The sequence below is a fragment of the Bacillus rossius genome, chromosome 2 (genome assembly GCF_032445375.1).
Source record: "Bacillus rossius redtenbacheri isolate Brsri chromosome 2, Brsri_v3, whole genome shotgun sequence".
NCBI classification, from domain to species: Eukaryota; Metazoa; Arthropoda; class Insecta; order Phasmatodea; family Bacillidae; genus Bacillus; species Bacillus rossius.
In genome coordinates, this window is record NC_086331.1 from 119048125 (window position 1) to 119062519 (window position 14395).

At 41.0% G+C, this 14395-nt stretch overlaps 1 protein-coding gene across 5 annotated transcripts in view; it reads right to left on the reverse strand.

Moving 5' to 3' along the window:
- Positions 1-14395, reverse strand: part of LOC134529692 (homeobox protein cut) — a 393665-nt gene that overhangs the window by 378913 nt on the left and 357 nt on the right. For 4 of the 5 annotated variants that reach the window (XM_063364052.1, XM_063364049.1, XM_063364053.1 and 1 more), the window contains exon 2: positions 13333-13478. In XM_063364052.1, the coding sequence (XP_063220122.1) occupies positions 13333-13413 (81 nt within the window). In that variant the 5' untranslated portion in view covers positions 13414-13478. Of the gene's footprint in view, positions 1-13332; positions 13479-14395 lie in introns of those variants that run through there. The other variant, XM_063364051.1, reaches the window with a different exon arrangement.

A 14395-nucleotide genomic window follows, 5' to 3' on the forward strand; every position in this document is an offset into this window, starting at 1 on the left:
TAAATGAATATAAAGGTGTAATGCAAGTCACTTAAGTGCTTTCAAAGATCTGTACTGGTTGTTTCACGCTTAAAAATTTCTCTGAAAACATGCGGTTTAGCCATGATAACTCTTCTAAAAATACAGTTTAAAAACTTAATCCGAAATCAAAAATACTTTTCGGCCCTCAGCGAACTCTTAAATGCTTTTCGTAAACAGACCCCACTCGGATATCTTGAGTAGTTTGGAAATCACGTTGTTTTTCCTGGAGCTCTGCGCACCGCGCGTGTGCCCGGGCAGGCAGGGGCCTTAACGAAGCCGAGTTCGGAGAATCAAACGATAGAAAATAGTTCCGTCGAAAGAGCTGCTGCAGCCGAGAAGGCATCTCTCGCAAAGCCGCAACTTGGCGGAGTGAAGTCACGCGCCGTTCCGTTTCGCGCGCGCCGTGCGCCTCCGTGCGGCTTATGCGCCGCTGTGCGTCGCCAGATGCCGACACGTGCGCCTGTGTGCGCGTCAAGCGCTCCCACTGCGTTCCCATTTGACCGACAACTCAGAATTTACTGTCAGCGCCTTTTTTTTTTATTAATAACAACACTTTATCCGTACCGAGACAGAAATTGCAGCTATGCACAGCTATTGCGGTCATGCTTTTTTTTTTTTTTTTTTTTTTAAGCGCGCCGAAGCTGAAATTTCTTGGTATGCAACGAAATGCGCGCGCTATGCGACGGGAATGAAGTCCAATCGGAAAGCGCGTTTCATAAAGTTGTGTTGTGCAAATGCTACAAAAACAAGTGTAGCGCGTGGTTTGTTTTCAAATGAATTAAAAATAGTTCACGACACAAACAAAATGAAAAAAACACATGCTCATATATTTTTAATATTGCACTTAAGCTAGCTACCTACAACTACTAGTGGCCTTTTTTAAAGGTTGAAAAATGCGGACAGAGTTCCTGCAATTTTTTTTTACTTGCTTTAGGATTACTTATCGTTTATTAGCCGAGGAAAATGTCTTAGAACATAAATTGCGACATTTAAAACTCGGTTGGATCTCTTTAATACGACGAACGCTTTCGATATTAAATTTATATTTTTTTTATAATTATGCCAAAAATGTTACAATACGCGCGCACCTACGTAGATGCAACTTTTTATTTATGTAGCCTTCTTGAAGTGTTAAAAAAATCACTGTGTTTTCAATTTTTTGAAAACTTGCGTCAGTTTTAAGCGCTGATTGTTTATTTATTTTATTGTTTCTATCAGAACATGTAATAAGTTCCTTAAAGGTAGTCTGAACTAATAAAAACTCATTGAAAAGGGTGTTCGATCAGTGCTGAGCACATTAAAAACCAAACTTATAGGACTCCTTAAGTGTTGTTCGCTGGAACAGGTACAGACGGCCTGTGTTGCAGTTGAACTCAGTGTCTTAGCTGTCGGTTTTCAAGCGACTTCCAGCAAGTCAATATCGAACAGCGTTATTTCTGCTGGGAAGCGCAAATGTACGATAACAACACGGCAATTTTTTTAACATTTTTTAATACCGACACAAAGAACATTTTCAGCGTGCACGCCAAAATATAGACCGAAGCTTAAATCCAAATCTTGGCGGTTGAAACATATAATGCATGACATCACTGTGGTTCCACGCATATTTCACGAATTCTTTCCGCCCCGGGCTAGGCCCCGCTGTTACGAACATACGCATGCCACTTCCGCGCCCTCCTCGGCGGATACAGATCCTTCACGCCACTGTCTGCTGCGGCCCGCGATTCAAGTCTGCTTTGCCCCCGAGCTACAGTGTCGGAGCGCCGCAGTGTCGCAGTGTCGGAGTGTCGCAGTGCCGTAATGTCGCAGTGTCGGAGTGTCGCAGTGTCGGAATGTCGCTGTGTCGGAGTGTCGGAGTGTCGCAGTGTTGGAGTGTAGCAGTGTCGGAGTGTCGCAGTGTCGGAGTGTCGCAGCAGCCGCGGGAGCCGCGCCGGCAGGGCGGATGTGTGGTCCTCGGACGCACAAAGTCGCCGCGCGGCCGCCCCGTAAATCAGCGGCGGCGATCGCGCGGCTTGTAAACAGCGCGGGTGGGCGTCAGGTACCCGCTACCCCCCGACACTCCCCTAGCACGGGGCGGGGCGCGAACACTCCCCCCAAGACTGCTCCCGAACAAGCCTTCACCTGTCCCAACACCTGTCCAGGAACAAACACTGGCGATTGCTAAACCCAAACCTTCCCAAGCAACAAACGCAATCGATGGAAAATGAACAGACCAGGAAAATTACGACATAGGTAAAAAAAATATGTTACCCGTAGTAAATTAAATAAAGCTGGTTAAGTGACCGGATATGCCTATAAGGTGGGCACGAAGTATGACAACAGCTGTTCGGCGAGAATCCCTGTAGCGCGCACGGCCACCAAGGATTGTGCCGAGAAAACAACAACTGTGACCATCCACAAGCGGTGAGCGGATACACTCACCAAATAATGATTGTTCACCAGCTTAACGTTTTTTCCAATGCTTGCGTTGGCTAACCTTCCAAATGTCACGTGAATGTTTCGAAAATACGTATAACGAATACCAGTAGTTTATAAATCGTTTCGTTTTTTTTCCCTGTCATTATACAGATATACAGAACTATGCTCGCACAAACATTCGTGTGAGAAAACATAACTTGGTTTACGCCGTTAGAACGAAGCATGGCAGGAAGGGTTTAGGTAATGAATACTGGAAAGCGCCTACAGCCATAATCAAATCAGAATAACAAAAAAAAACTACAACTGTTCTACATTTAATCACATCTCTTTTCAAGCTGAATCATTTAAAAAAATGGTCTAATATTTAAAATGGTCGAAATACACGCAACAACTATTAATAAAAGTTTATAGTTGGCAAACAGAAATAGAAATGGCTGAAAACCATAAACATTATTTACTGTTAACTTTAACAAAAATATGAGTTAAAATGCTTACGTTTTATTGATATGCAATTAAAATCACAGTAAGTTATGTTTATACGGATATGTTTATCGTGGAAAAATACAGACAAAACGTTTTGTAACCAACACTGCTGACTGATCCTCAAAATAGGGTACTTTGCAAACCGGCAAAGAAAAAAGAGAAACTTTTAGCTGCAACTTCAGAATGGAAGAATGACCGCCAATACCAACATGCCAAATCCCTTTGATAACATTCGCGTGATATTTCTATAGACAAATAAACTTGTTGTGACTGTGTGTAATATTATTAAGAATCCACAGCTGCTGAATGTAACGTGTGGACGTCAAAGCAAATTTTTACGAACTGCGAAGACAATTGTTATTGTTTCCTATTACAATTTATTGTTCAATTTCAACAAATAGTTAATGTCGTCACCATAAAAAGCAGCCTTCGAATACTTTGGATGGATATTCGAAACCAGCCGTTGGAAATTGAATATAAAAAAAATAACTTTATAATAAACTCACTACAAAACCATTCGTATTTATTACTTTACCTTTCAAAATACTATCCCATATAGGACTAACATGTAATAAAATAACTTTATATATTTGTTCCTAAATCTAACGTAAACAGTTAAATATTCAGAACGCAATGCTGGAGACTACTCAATCGACGCAAAGCAAGACGAGACTAAGGTATTTCCGCGAAAAAAAAAAAAAAAAAATAAAACCAAATTGAAAGCCCCATGAAAAGAACAGTGTAAAGTTGCGTTATTATTAAGGACAGGCTAGACCGAAAATCCTAGTGTTTTTTCGACGGGCGGTAATAATTAAATAAAATCGTTGGTTACGTAACATCTTGGATGGACTGCACAGTCGTGTACAAACTTGTGCAAAAGTCCGCTGTTCATTGGCTGCCGACTTGTGAGAAGTCTTAACTGGGTCGCATTCGATTCGATACTCCTTTAATAATTGTGGGTGGCTCATTGGCTGAGAGTCCTAAAGGAGCTTCACAAAGATAAGAATTATTTAAATTTCAAACAGTCGCGAAATGTTTCTGGTCGCAACTGGTGGATTATGTAACACGTTTGTAACAATAGCTAAAAAAAAAAAAAAAAAAAAAAAAAAAAAAAAAAAAAAAAAACAACGGGCTGGGAGGACAGCCAATGAATGAACGACGCCAATGTGATCATCTTTGCGGGCATTCTGGAGAGCACGCTGAGACGGAGTTGGGGGTTGGCTGGCCTGTCGCCGACAAAGTGACTGCCGCGCGCGCCGATGACAGCGTCGCGCCGGTTGAATGGCGAGTTGACGCGACAGCGGCAGAAGCGCCGACAACAAAGTTACGCGCGGAGGAAAAAAAAAAAAAAAAACACAAGAGCAAGTCTGTGATGACGGGAGAAGGAGTGGAGGGGGACTAACGGACTTCCGAACAGAAGCGCGCGCTAGGGACCTTTTAATTCGCTTCGTTGTGATTCCCCCTGGTTCCCAATAATGTTGTTGTTTTTCAATTCGAGTTGTAGTGGGGAGGGAAAGACAAAAAGGGGAGTGTTTGGCAACGCTGGGGCGGTGTTTTTGTCGCCGCCATTCCCGCCAATAATAGCCGGCGACTGTAGGTGTTCGCCACTCGGCGCCCCCCCCCCCCCCCACCATCGCCTGTTACTCCCCCACCTCTGCCCGAACAAGCGCGGGGCACCCCTTCAACCAGGCGTCTCACCCTCGGCCCCATTTAACCGCCCCGACAGATAGCGGCGCGAGCAGTAGGGCCCGCGCAGGGGGCCCCATTCGACCGCTGCGGCTGCCTCAGCGGGGCCTCGCCTCTGGACGCGGACAGTCCTGTCTGCCGCCGTGATCGGAGACGCGCATAGACAGCGCGGTGCTGTCTGCTGCCGTGATCGGAGACGCGCATAGACAGCGCGGTGCTGTCTGCTGCTCACCGCGAGACGTCTCAGCCGAGGTTATTGGCTCGGAGACCTTCACTGCAACGGCGATTACACAACGTAAACTCTCGATTTATACTGGTCTCCGTTCAAATGTACGGCCAGCGATTTTCCGCTCGAAATATTCGGCACTAGCTGTACATCATCGTTCGTGATTCGTGATTGGCTGAGCTTCGTTCAGACACACGAAAACTGTCGGTGCACGAATCACAGCAATTCTTTGCAGAGGCCAGGCCGAATAGGGCAACGAATTATCTTGCAGACAGCCGCTAGTTACAAGGAATAATATGAATGGCGTTGGCATACCATGTTGCAGTCTAGTGAGCGCTCGGGTAGTTTTGCGAAAAATTACTTCCTCTATCCAAAGAAAACGGAAAAATTCTGTGAATTTCTTCTCGTCGAAAGGGAATACGAATAAAGTCTCAGAACTCTCACGCTCTAGAGAATTCTCAGAAAACCCGAGGGAACATAACAACACGCGAATCGTGCGCAGTCCACACACAATGGCGTCGTCCCAAATGTGCACAGGACCGAGCCGCCTATAGGTCATCGAACACACGGCATTTTCGAACCTGTAGCTGTAGATGTAAGAAAAAGATACCTACAGTGTTTTGGGAAAAAACGCGGGACCAGTTATTTTCACAGTCACTTTCTATACATAATATATTTCATTTGTAGTAGGCCTAACTATAGCACGATTTGTTTTCGCAGATTCATTGGTTGGCAAAGTATAGACTTAAAGCACACATACAACGGATTCACGTTGATTATTGGACTATAGTCCACTCGACACGCCCTTGGCCAATTAAAAACCAGCAAAAGAATTGGTTCACTTGTAACCCGCCAATGATGTCACCTAGCTATCGACCAATGAGCATTCCGAAAAGGCTTGACCACATGCAGGTAAGCTGAGTCTATCCTGGAGTGAAACGAGTGCGCGAAATAATCGTAGCCATCGCAGTTATGGCGTGGCCTATGGTGGTATAGTTGTCCTCAGACGGGTCATTGATGTCGTGAAATGCAGCAATTGCGAGCACATTGACGGTTTTATTTAAAATAAGTTAAAGGTAATGCTTTGTGCGGACACGAATAAAGCACAACAAACAGCGAACGTTTCCAGTGATTATTTAACATCACCACGCATATGTTGAAAACACGTGCGACCAAGCTGGCGATGGAAAAAAAAACCATCGATTAGATTACGTAACCGCACAACAACGTTTTAATGCTCGCGGAAAGAGTAACGCTGGCAAATGGCGCGTAACGACGAAAGTAAAGTCAATTAAAAAAACACGATTTAAGTTGCAAAATGACACAGGAAGGATTACTATTTTCCACAGTGAACTGCTGTTCCGCGGCCTTTATCGTCAAACTCAAAACAGCCCTCGAAGTCGTCAAATGTATTTCGGATGAAATTATTTAACTTGATAGTTCACGGCAAGGATAAAATTACAGTCCTGTATATTTATATTCGCGCGCAAATGTCGCAACTCATTGGCTGATTCCTTTGCGAGGAACAATTTGCTTATTCACTGCAGTGGCCGACGCACAATCATCGGCAGTGACACTGATTTATCGCGGCCTCATACCTGCATTTCTCTCGTCGCTGGCTGTGATAGGCCAAGAAGTTCGCCCCGCTCGTAACTCGCCCAATGACAACGCAGCTGCCACGGAACTTAAATGATTCAGCTTGTGGGAAGTAGGCCTATGTCGGGTTCGAATTTTTTTTTTCCATCTTCAAACGAAAGAAAAATATTACAATGCTTTTCTGACTATCTTGGCATAAACGTTGCTTTTACTATTTGTAGGGACAGGCATTTTTCGCGAATAAATCTTAACGCCTATTAGACTGCAACAAGGTATACCCGCAACAGTGGTTTCTCCCTTGTGACTGGCGGCCGTCTGCGAGAGAAGTCGTCGCCTTATTTGACCGAGCCGCTCAGGACGCGTTTACTTCCACACTGAATCACTGTGATTGGTGTTGTGACAATCGACATGCGCCTGAAAGAAACTCACCCAATCACGAAACACAGGCGATGCTACAGTGTTTTAACTTTCAGCTAGTCTCGGAATCTTTCCGCGAAATATGCATGGCCCTAACTATTTGGCAAGAGAAACATTTTCTGACAAAAAAAAATATATATTTTTCTAACCGCAGTTACTGCTAATTCCCGCTGTCGTTCGTGAAGCCGTGTCTGCCGCGGCGCGTGTTTCTGAACAGAACACAACGCTGAGCAGCAGCGCGGAGTGATATTTAATAAAAGATCCGGAACGCGGTCAGATGTTCCGGGCCCGGAACAACTCCGGCGGCTGGCACCCGGAGCCCGGCGCGTGTAGCGACATGTCGCAAGCGGCGCCGTCAGCAGAGTCGCTTCTCGGAAGACGGCCCCAGGCGAGGGCTGGTTTGTTTGTTTGTTTGTTTGTTGGTTTGTTGGTTGGTTGTTGACAACAAATGCTCGCGGCGGCGCTGTGTAGTTCGGAACCCTATCCGGCGGTGGTCTCTGGCTGGCCGCTCCAGTAGCAACACGAAAAAATTCTCGCGAAGCTGTACCAGAGAATATTCTCACAGTTTATCACATTACTTAGCGGTTACTAAACCTAAATATTCAGTAATCTCAATTCTTATCATTCAAAACTTGTAAACTAAATTTAATGTATTTTCAATTCACATTTTATTAGATCCAAAAAAATTCTTAATTCTTAATTTTTACTACTATTAGTTTTGTATAGGCCTAACTGCATATGGACGGTACAATAAACTCTGCCCATTTTATCTACCATACAACGAGTGTTCGCGTAAATGAAATTTATATTCGTAAAGAAAGTTGCCACCACTGTCATCCGCTTGTTTGTTACTTTGTTGAAGAGCCAATTATATTCCACAAAATTATTTTTAGAAAGTCGTTTATTTAAAAAAAAAAAAGCGATAGACCCAAACACGTAGGGCCGTAAGACCCACTATAGCACATGCGCGGCACCACTGCAAGCTAATAAGGTACACTAAAAAGAATTAAAACCCAGTTCCAATTGAACACGATGACTCGCCTAAGCCGTAACCAATGAACGAACGGCATCACTTCAAGATCGTGAAGAGGAGTTTGAGGTATACCTAAGTTGCCACATGGCAATGTACAGTAAACATTTGTTGGTCGAATGGAAACAGTTCACCTCCTGCCATTGGCCGATGGTCAAATTTTCTTTCTTAAAAAGTTCGAGTCAATAATAGAACATCTACGGTGAAATCTCGCAACTCCTCTAGTATGGAAACTCCGTGTTAAGTATAGTAGCCAATGAAAACACACGTCAACAATGTTAAATAATGTATCCAAGTATGCAAAATACAAGAAATAACGTGAATTTCGTAAGTTTGTAATCATCGCGCTTCGCGTAAATAGTTGTTCTTTCCGTGAGGGCATAAGAAATTTGCTTTGTTATTTTGGGATAAGCCATATTTACTGTTTATTCTATCGAATTGTTTCTGATATTGTTACACGATCTATTAGAAAGTTTTGAATGGCATTTGGCTAATGATTGGCGTCCATGATCATCGGTGTAAATTTTTAATCAAGCCTTTTATATTATATTTATTATTTATATAATATATAAAAAAACTTTCATAAAGTATTTTACATACCCGCCCACAGCTTTATTTCAGGTGTTGATACCTCGTATGGACGCGATTATTTTTTTAAATATTAAACCGGGCCATTCGAAGTCCTTAACTGCAACAATTGCCGCCAATCTCTGGCCGGAAACACAGGTGCAAATAAATCCCAGCAATAGAATAACAAAAGACAGCTGGGCATGGCTACGGCGTTCCGAAATAAAGATATTTGCTAATAGTTCCACCGAGAAAAAAGACGTGGAGGGGAAAATGCGCAGGTACTCACAAAGAAATGTATCGCAAAATGACAGAGTGCGTTGTCTTACGAGGTCGCGATAAAATAATGAGAACATTGCCTGTTATCTACATTGTACAATTATGTGTAAATTAAATTGAAATAATCATGTAAAATTACAGATATTTGTAAAATTTTTATTTTTATATGAAATAAACTGTAGCGCAACAAAATATTTTGTAGTAATATTGGGTTTCGAAACTTGCCCGGGAAATTTTTGCTTTTTGTCGTCCCAGTACCTACATTTAACTCTAAACCGTTCACTGAATATCTTTCTAGTATTAACTGCTGAAATAAATAAGCATTATAAAATAATATAAAGTCTGATTGTTGAATATTAGATTCAACTTTCCCATGGTTTAAAATAATTATGATCGAATAAAACACCGATCCAAATTTAAATCTGCGCGTAAATGTTCGTAAGTGCGACAAGAAATATTCAGTATTGTTCCAAAAAAAAAACGTATTTGAAAAATGCAAAAATAACCATAGCAATTTTTGTAGTAGTATTATAAAACATCAGAAATAACAAAACAGCAGAAATGTTTTGTAAAAGAAGAAAAAAAAAATTCTGCGTGGGAACGAAATCTGAATGTCGCTAAATTTAAATTATAAGCGCATCTAAGTTTTTTTTACTCTACTGGCTCTCGCCTGTTCTTTTAGCTGTCCCGATGCTGCTCGATCGCAAGATGTGCGCGGATTTATCGCTGAGACAAGCTCACCGGAAGCAAATATAACTTGAGCGCCTGTGATTCGCTCAGCCTCTGGACCACAGAGCATCTCACGGCGGCCAGAGCCTATTAACGGATGAGAGACTAGGTTTGGTGCCAAAAGATGTCGTGTGACATGCGGTACGGTGGTAATAACGATTGGCCTGCTTATATTTAAGCCTTGGGAGAAAAAAAGAAAAAAGAAACACATCCAGAAGACGTGAAAGCGTTTTGAAACGCACAGTAGTACGGAACATGTGCGCGACAATTCACCACATTATTTCTTAAAGTAGAGCAATATGGCGAAAGCGAATATCCAAGGCTATTTGGTGAGACACGAAAAAACTCGCAACTTCACTACCTAGCACGATGAAATGAATTTTTGTTATCGGGTAACAGTTTGTATTCACTATGAGGCACAGCCTCAACAAAAAAAATAAGCCGTCATGTATGAAAAAAATATAAATAATTTCAGACTCAGATAAATATATTTTATTATTTATTTTTTTCCCTTCGATTAGGAAGAATCCAATGAATGCGCAACGAAAGCTAGAAAAAACATTGGGTTGTGAGTTCTAACTTATTCAGGTCAGAAAATACCGCGACAATTATTTTTGAACACATTAAAAAAAACAACACAAAATACAGAAGGTATAGTATTTAGTATGTTTTCATTGCCTGTTAGTGATAGGTTATCTAAATATATTAGACCTTTAGGCAAATGAAAATAATGTGGCCAAACTAGACAACTTTGCTTTGTTAAAAATATGTTCTTCAATTAAAAAGGGTAAGATAGCGCTAGAGTGATCAGGAAAATATATCGGCACGAAATATTTTTGTAGGCATCTTGTTTACGTATATGTTTATATACGGCATAATAAATAACTGCTCTACTATTATAGAAGCAGAAGTATATATTTGTCAGCAAAACAAAAAGTGTTCTAACTCGAATTGGTGCAAGTTATTTCATTGGCTACTGTTAATTTAAAATATTTCAACTCTTATCTTTGTGACTATTAGGAATTGTAAACATCACTGTAACCTAAAAGCAGAAGTCGCAAAAAATAAAAAATATTTTACGGTTAAGTTTGTCACAAAATAAATCTGCCAAAGCTTACAATTCCTATTAAGGCTGCTTGTTTGAAGAAATCTAAATATTTTGTCATCGTAGATAAATTTACTGGCTCAGTCTAGGCCTAACGCGGTCAGAGAAAAACAAAAGCAAATGCAATTTCAAACGAAGGATTGGAGCGCTAGAAACATTCAGGTTATTTAACGAAAGAAAACGCGAAAACTTTCAGTTGCATGTCGTTAACATGACCAATTTTCCAAATAAAATACAAAATTCGCCTGACTAACGCGAGGAAGACAACACAGCAACCTTTGTAGAACTCAACATTCAGGATCTTGGAATAAACCATGAGACCAATAATTTATTTGTGGTTGTCATTTACTTTGCTGGAGAAACACGTACTTATTTGTCCAAATAGCCCAGTTAATTCGTTTAACTCTTTTTTATTGTTATTTTCTAAACTAAAAAAAAAACGTTTACACGAATAGTTTAAAATCAAGTTTAAATTAATTAAAGAGATCTGAAAACATTAGAAAAGCTCGCGATTGCCTAAAAAAAATTTCAACCGTTGTTGAAGTGACACAAAAATACAAATGCACAATAATTGTTATTTAATTTCGTCACGTGTACGTCGATGTTACTGTGGCATTAAAATTTAAAAAAAAGTCTAACATGTGAAATTGAAATTAAGTATACTTACGGTTACTTTCGATAGATTTTTTGAAAAAAAAAAAAAAGCGTTGGGTGCGAGAAATACGTGTGTTATTTCTTTGATGCGTTTAGCTCGTCTGGTGTTACGGAACGAACACGAAGCCGACTTGACAACGAAGGGAAATGTGAACACGCGTAGCTGTTCGAGCGGCGAGGCTCTGACCTTTGCGTCGTCTGCGGCGCGGGCAATTTTTCATTTCGACAATGAAGAGCAGTGCGGCGGCATACTTTCTTCTGTTTCCTCACGAGAAACTGCGCAAGACAGGCGAACGGGGCGCACCATCGCCGCTATCTGATCCAGCCGCCTCCAGAGACCGCAGCTTTCGCAAGCGCGCTACCAGACGCCGCGCGAGAAGAAACAAATGCCTGGCTGCAGCAGCTCATAGCTCATAGCTCATAGCTCATAGCTCACACGTCACCGAACATGACCGTCCACTGGGCCTATCAGAACTGCCGATTCCAAGTGATTAACATTTTCCAGCAAAACAGGAAGAAATCTAACGAAATCTTGAAACTATCGGATTCATTCAGCGAAATTAAAAACAAATAGACTAAGGTGTAATTAAGGATATAAATTCATGGAATTTTAATTTTTCTGTGTTTTGTTTATGAGCTGACTAAAAAACTATAGTTCCTACTTACTCTATAAGCCAATATATATTAAAAATTGTATGAAAATTTAATGAACTTTATCTTGAAAGTCACGCCAAAAAATATTCAACTAAAATTATTTTAAATTAATTTTGCTTTAGGTAGACTAAAAATTGTTGTATTTTACACATCCATAATTGCCATGAAATAATTTTAGTTAAAGTGAAGTATTATCAAAGAAAATTTGCTAAAGTAAATAAAAGGAAATGAATTTTCAGGGAAACTAGCTCAAGAAGTAAAAAAAAAAAAAAATGTTAATTTGCCAACTGATACAATTTGTTATGTTTTAGGCAAAGGCCAAAATGTCGCAAAACAAACACGCGACTTCACAAAATAAAATTAAATAAGTAATGTAAATTACAAAATTATTTAAATATCTATAATAACATTAAATTAACGTGTTTCCAAATCGTATAGGCTAAAGTAATTTGTTTTCAAGAAATGAGCGTCAGTGTATCACGCCATCTAATCGCAGGTTTACAGTAGCCTACTTGCTAGGGTATGCATACAACTTGTGCTAAACGACTTTCTTACAAGTAGGTATGCATGTTAGCCGTGCAAGCGGCTGAAAGCTGACAGTGTAACTAACAGTAGCACAACCCTGCCACTACATCATCATTCAACCTGGACTCTATCCAAAACTTCACATCAGACTGCTCACGCATGTTTCAAATGTTCTGATTCTACAGGCATCGCCAGTGTGTCTACAGATCTCTCCGTGTACGAAATTCATTGGACAACTCTCTACGCGAACAGCCTCAATTCTATTTACTTTCAGGCAGTGGCGGATCCAGGATTTTGGTTTGGGAGGGGCTTGACCCAGCTGAGGCTAGGCTTTATCAAGGCAAACACTAAAACAATAGTGAACCCAGATGCTTTTGGAGGGGGCTTGAGCCCCTTAGCCCCCCCCCCCCCCCCTCTGGATCCGCTACTGCTTTCAGGAACGCAATTTTATTCGTGGTCGAAATACATACATACGTATTTTGTTAGCGCACGGCACGGCCGATACCCAGTGGACAAATCATACACCTTCCTCGGCACTGATTTACAGTACCACTTGACCGAATTCTCGCGAACCGCCAACCTATCACCTAAATTTAATATCGAGTCTACCACAACAGTTCTCCGGACGCGTTTTTGTTTTGTTTTGCTTACGGCCTCGCACGAGATTATATGAGTTTTGATTTAAGAAGTAAACAGGTAAGTAATAGATGGTCAGTGAATACGCAAACAATTATCGTGTGGCGGTTTATAACAGCGTTGTTAGTTGATGAAAATATTGTTATTACAAACACTGTCAAAATTTCTCGGCATATGTACGTTTTGCAAACTAAATTTTGGTATTTGCTGTTAGAAAAACCTCCCAACAATTATTCGACAAAACGACAACTGTTGAAAAACGTTGGGGACGGAATGTAGCAGCGAGGACCACGCGACAGCTCTTACCTGTTGCCAGAACTGTGCGAGTAGGTAGATGCGCTCCTTCTTGAAGAGCCAGTCCATGGACTGCATGGCTTGGATGTCCATGCTCTAGGCGCAGCAGGCAGCTAGGACCGCCGCAGACGTGAGGTGGCGAGCCGGGGGCGTGTCATCTGTGGCACAGCAGCGCACAGCGCTCTCACACGTCTGTGCCTCGCCATGCACGCGCCGAGACACAGCTCTACCAACACACCGACGTGACGCATGTCACCAAGCCAGATTTGTTCGAATCACACGCAAAAAAAAAAAAAATTACCTAATCCGACTTAAGTGTTCGGACGAGCATCACAGAAACAATACAACAAAGTGTGCGAAGTGGGTTCGAACCACGATTTCGTAGTCTCACGTGACGCAAAATATCAACCATTTTACAAACTTAACGGAAAAAAAAAACATTTGCATGAGATAACATATTATCATCGTTCACGAAAGGACTACGACACCTAGTGTTTTTAGATAGTTTATAACAGCGTTGTTAGTTGATGAAAATATTGTTATTACAAACACTGTCAAAACTTCTCGGCATATGTACGTTTTGCAAACTAAATTTTGGTATTTGCTGTTAAAAAAAAAACCTCCCAACAATTATTCGACAAAACGACAACTGTTGAATTTGCAAATTTTAACACAAATTTTATACCAAGCTTAAACCCGCCAGAAAAGTTAACTTTATTAACATACAACACAAATTAAGTGACACTTTAGTTAAGTTATATGCTGGTAACCAATATCGCGAGGGATCGTTTAAATAACTGACAGAAGATAAATTAATCAGTTACTATTGCTGTTATGATATCGACAGATGTTTTTATACGACATTCGTTTGTTAAATATACTATTTCACAGTTTTACATTAAAGAAAAAAATATTTTCAAAGCAGAACAATGAAACAACCACATGTCAACAAAGGCGGTGTACACTAAGAAACTTCAGAAAGTATAAACTAACGCAACGCTATTTGCCACGAAAAGAGTCTCGGCGATTGGCGGAAATTCAGGCGGTACTCACGTCAGGTTCAAGACAAAAACAT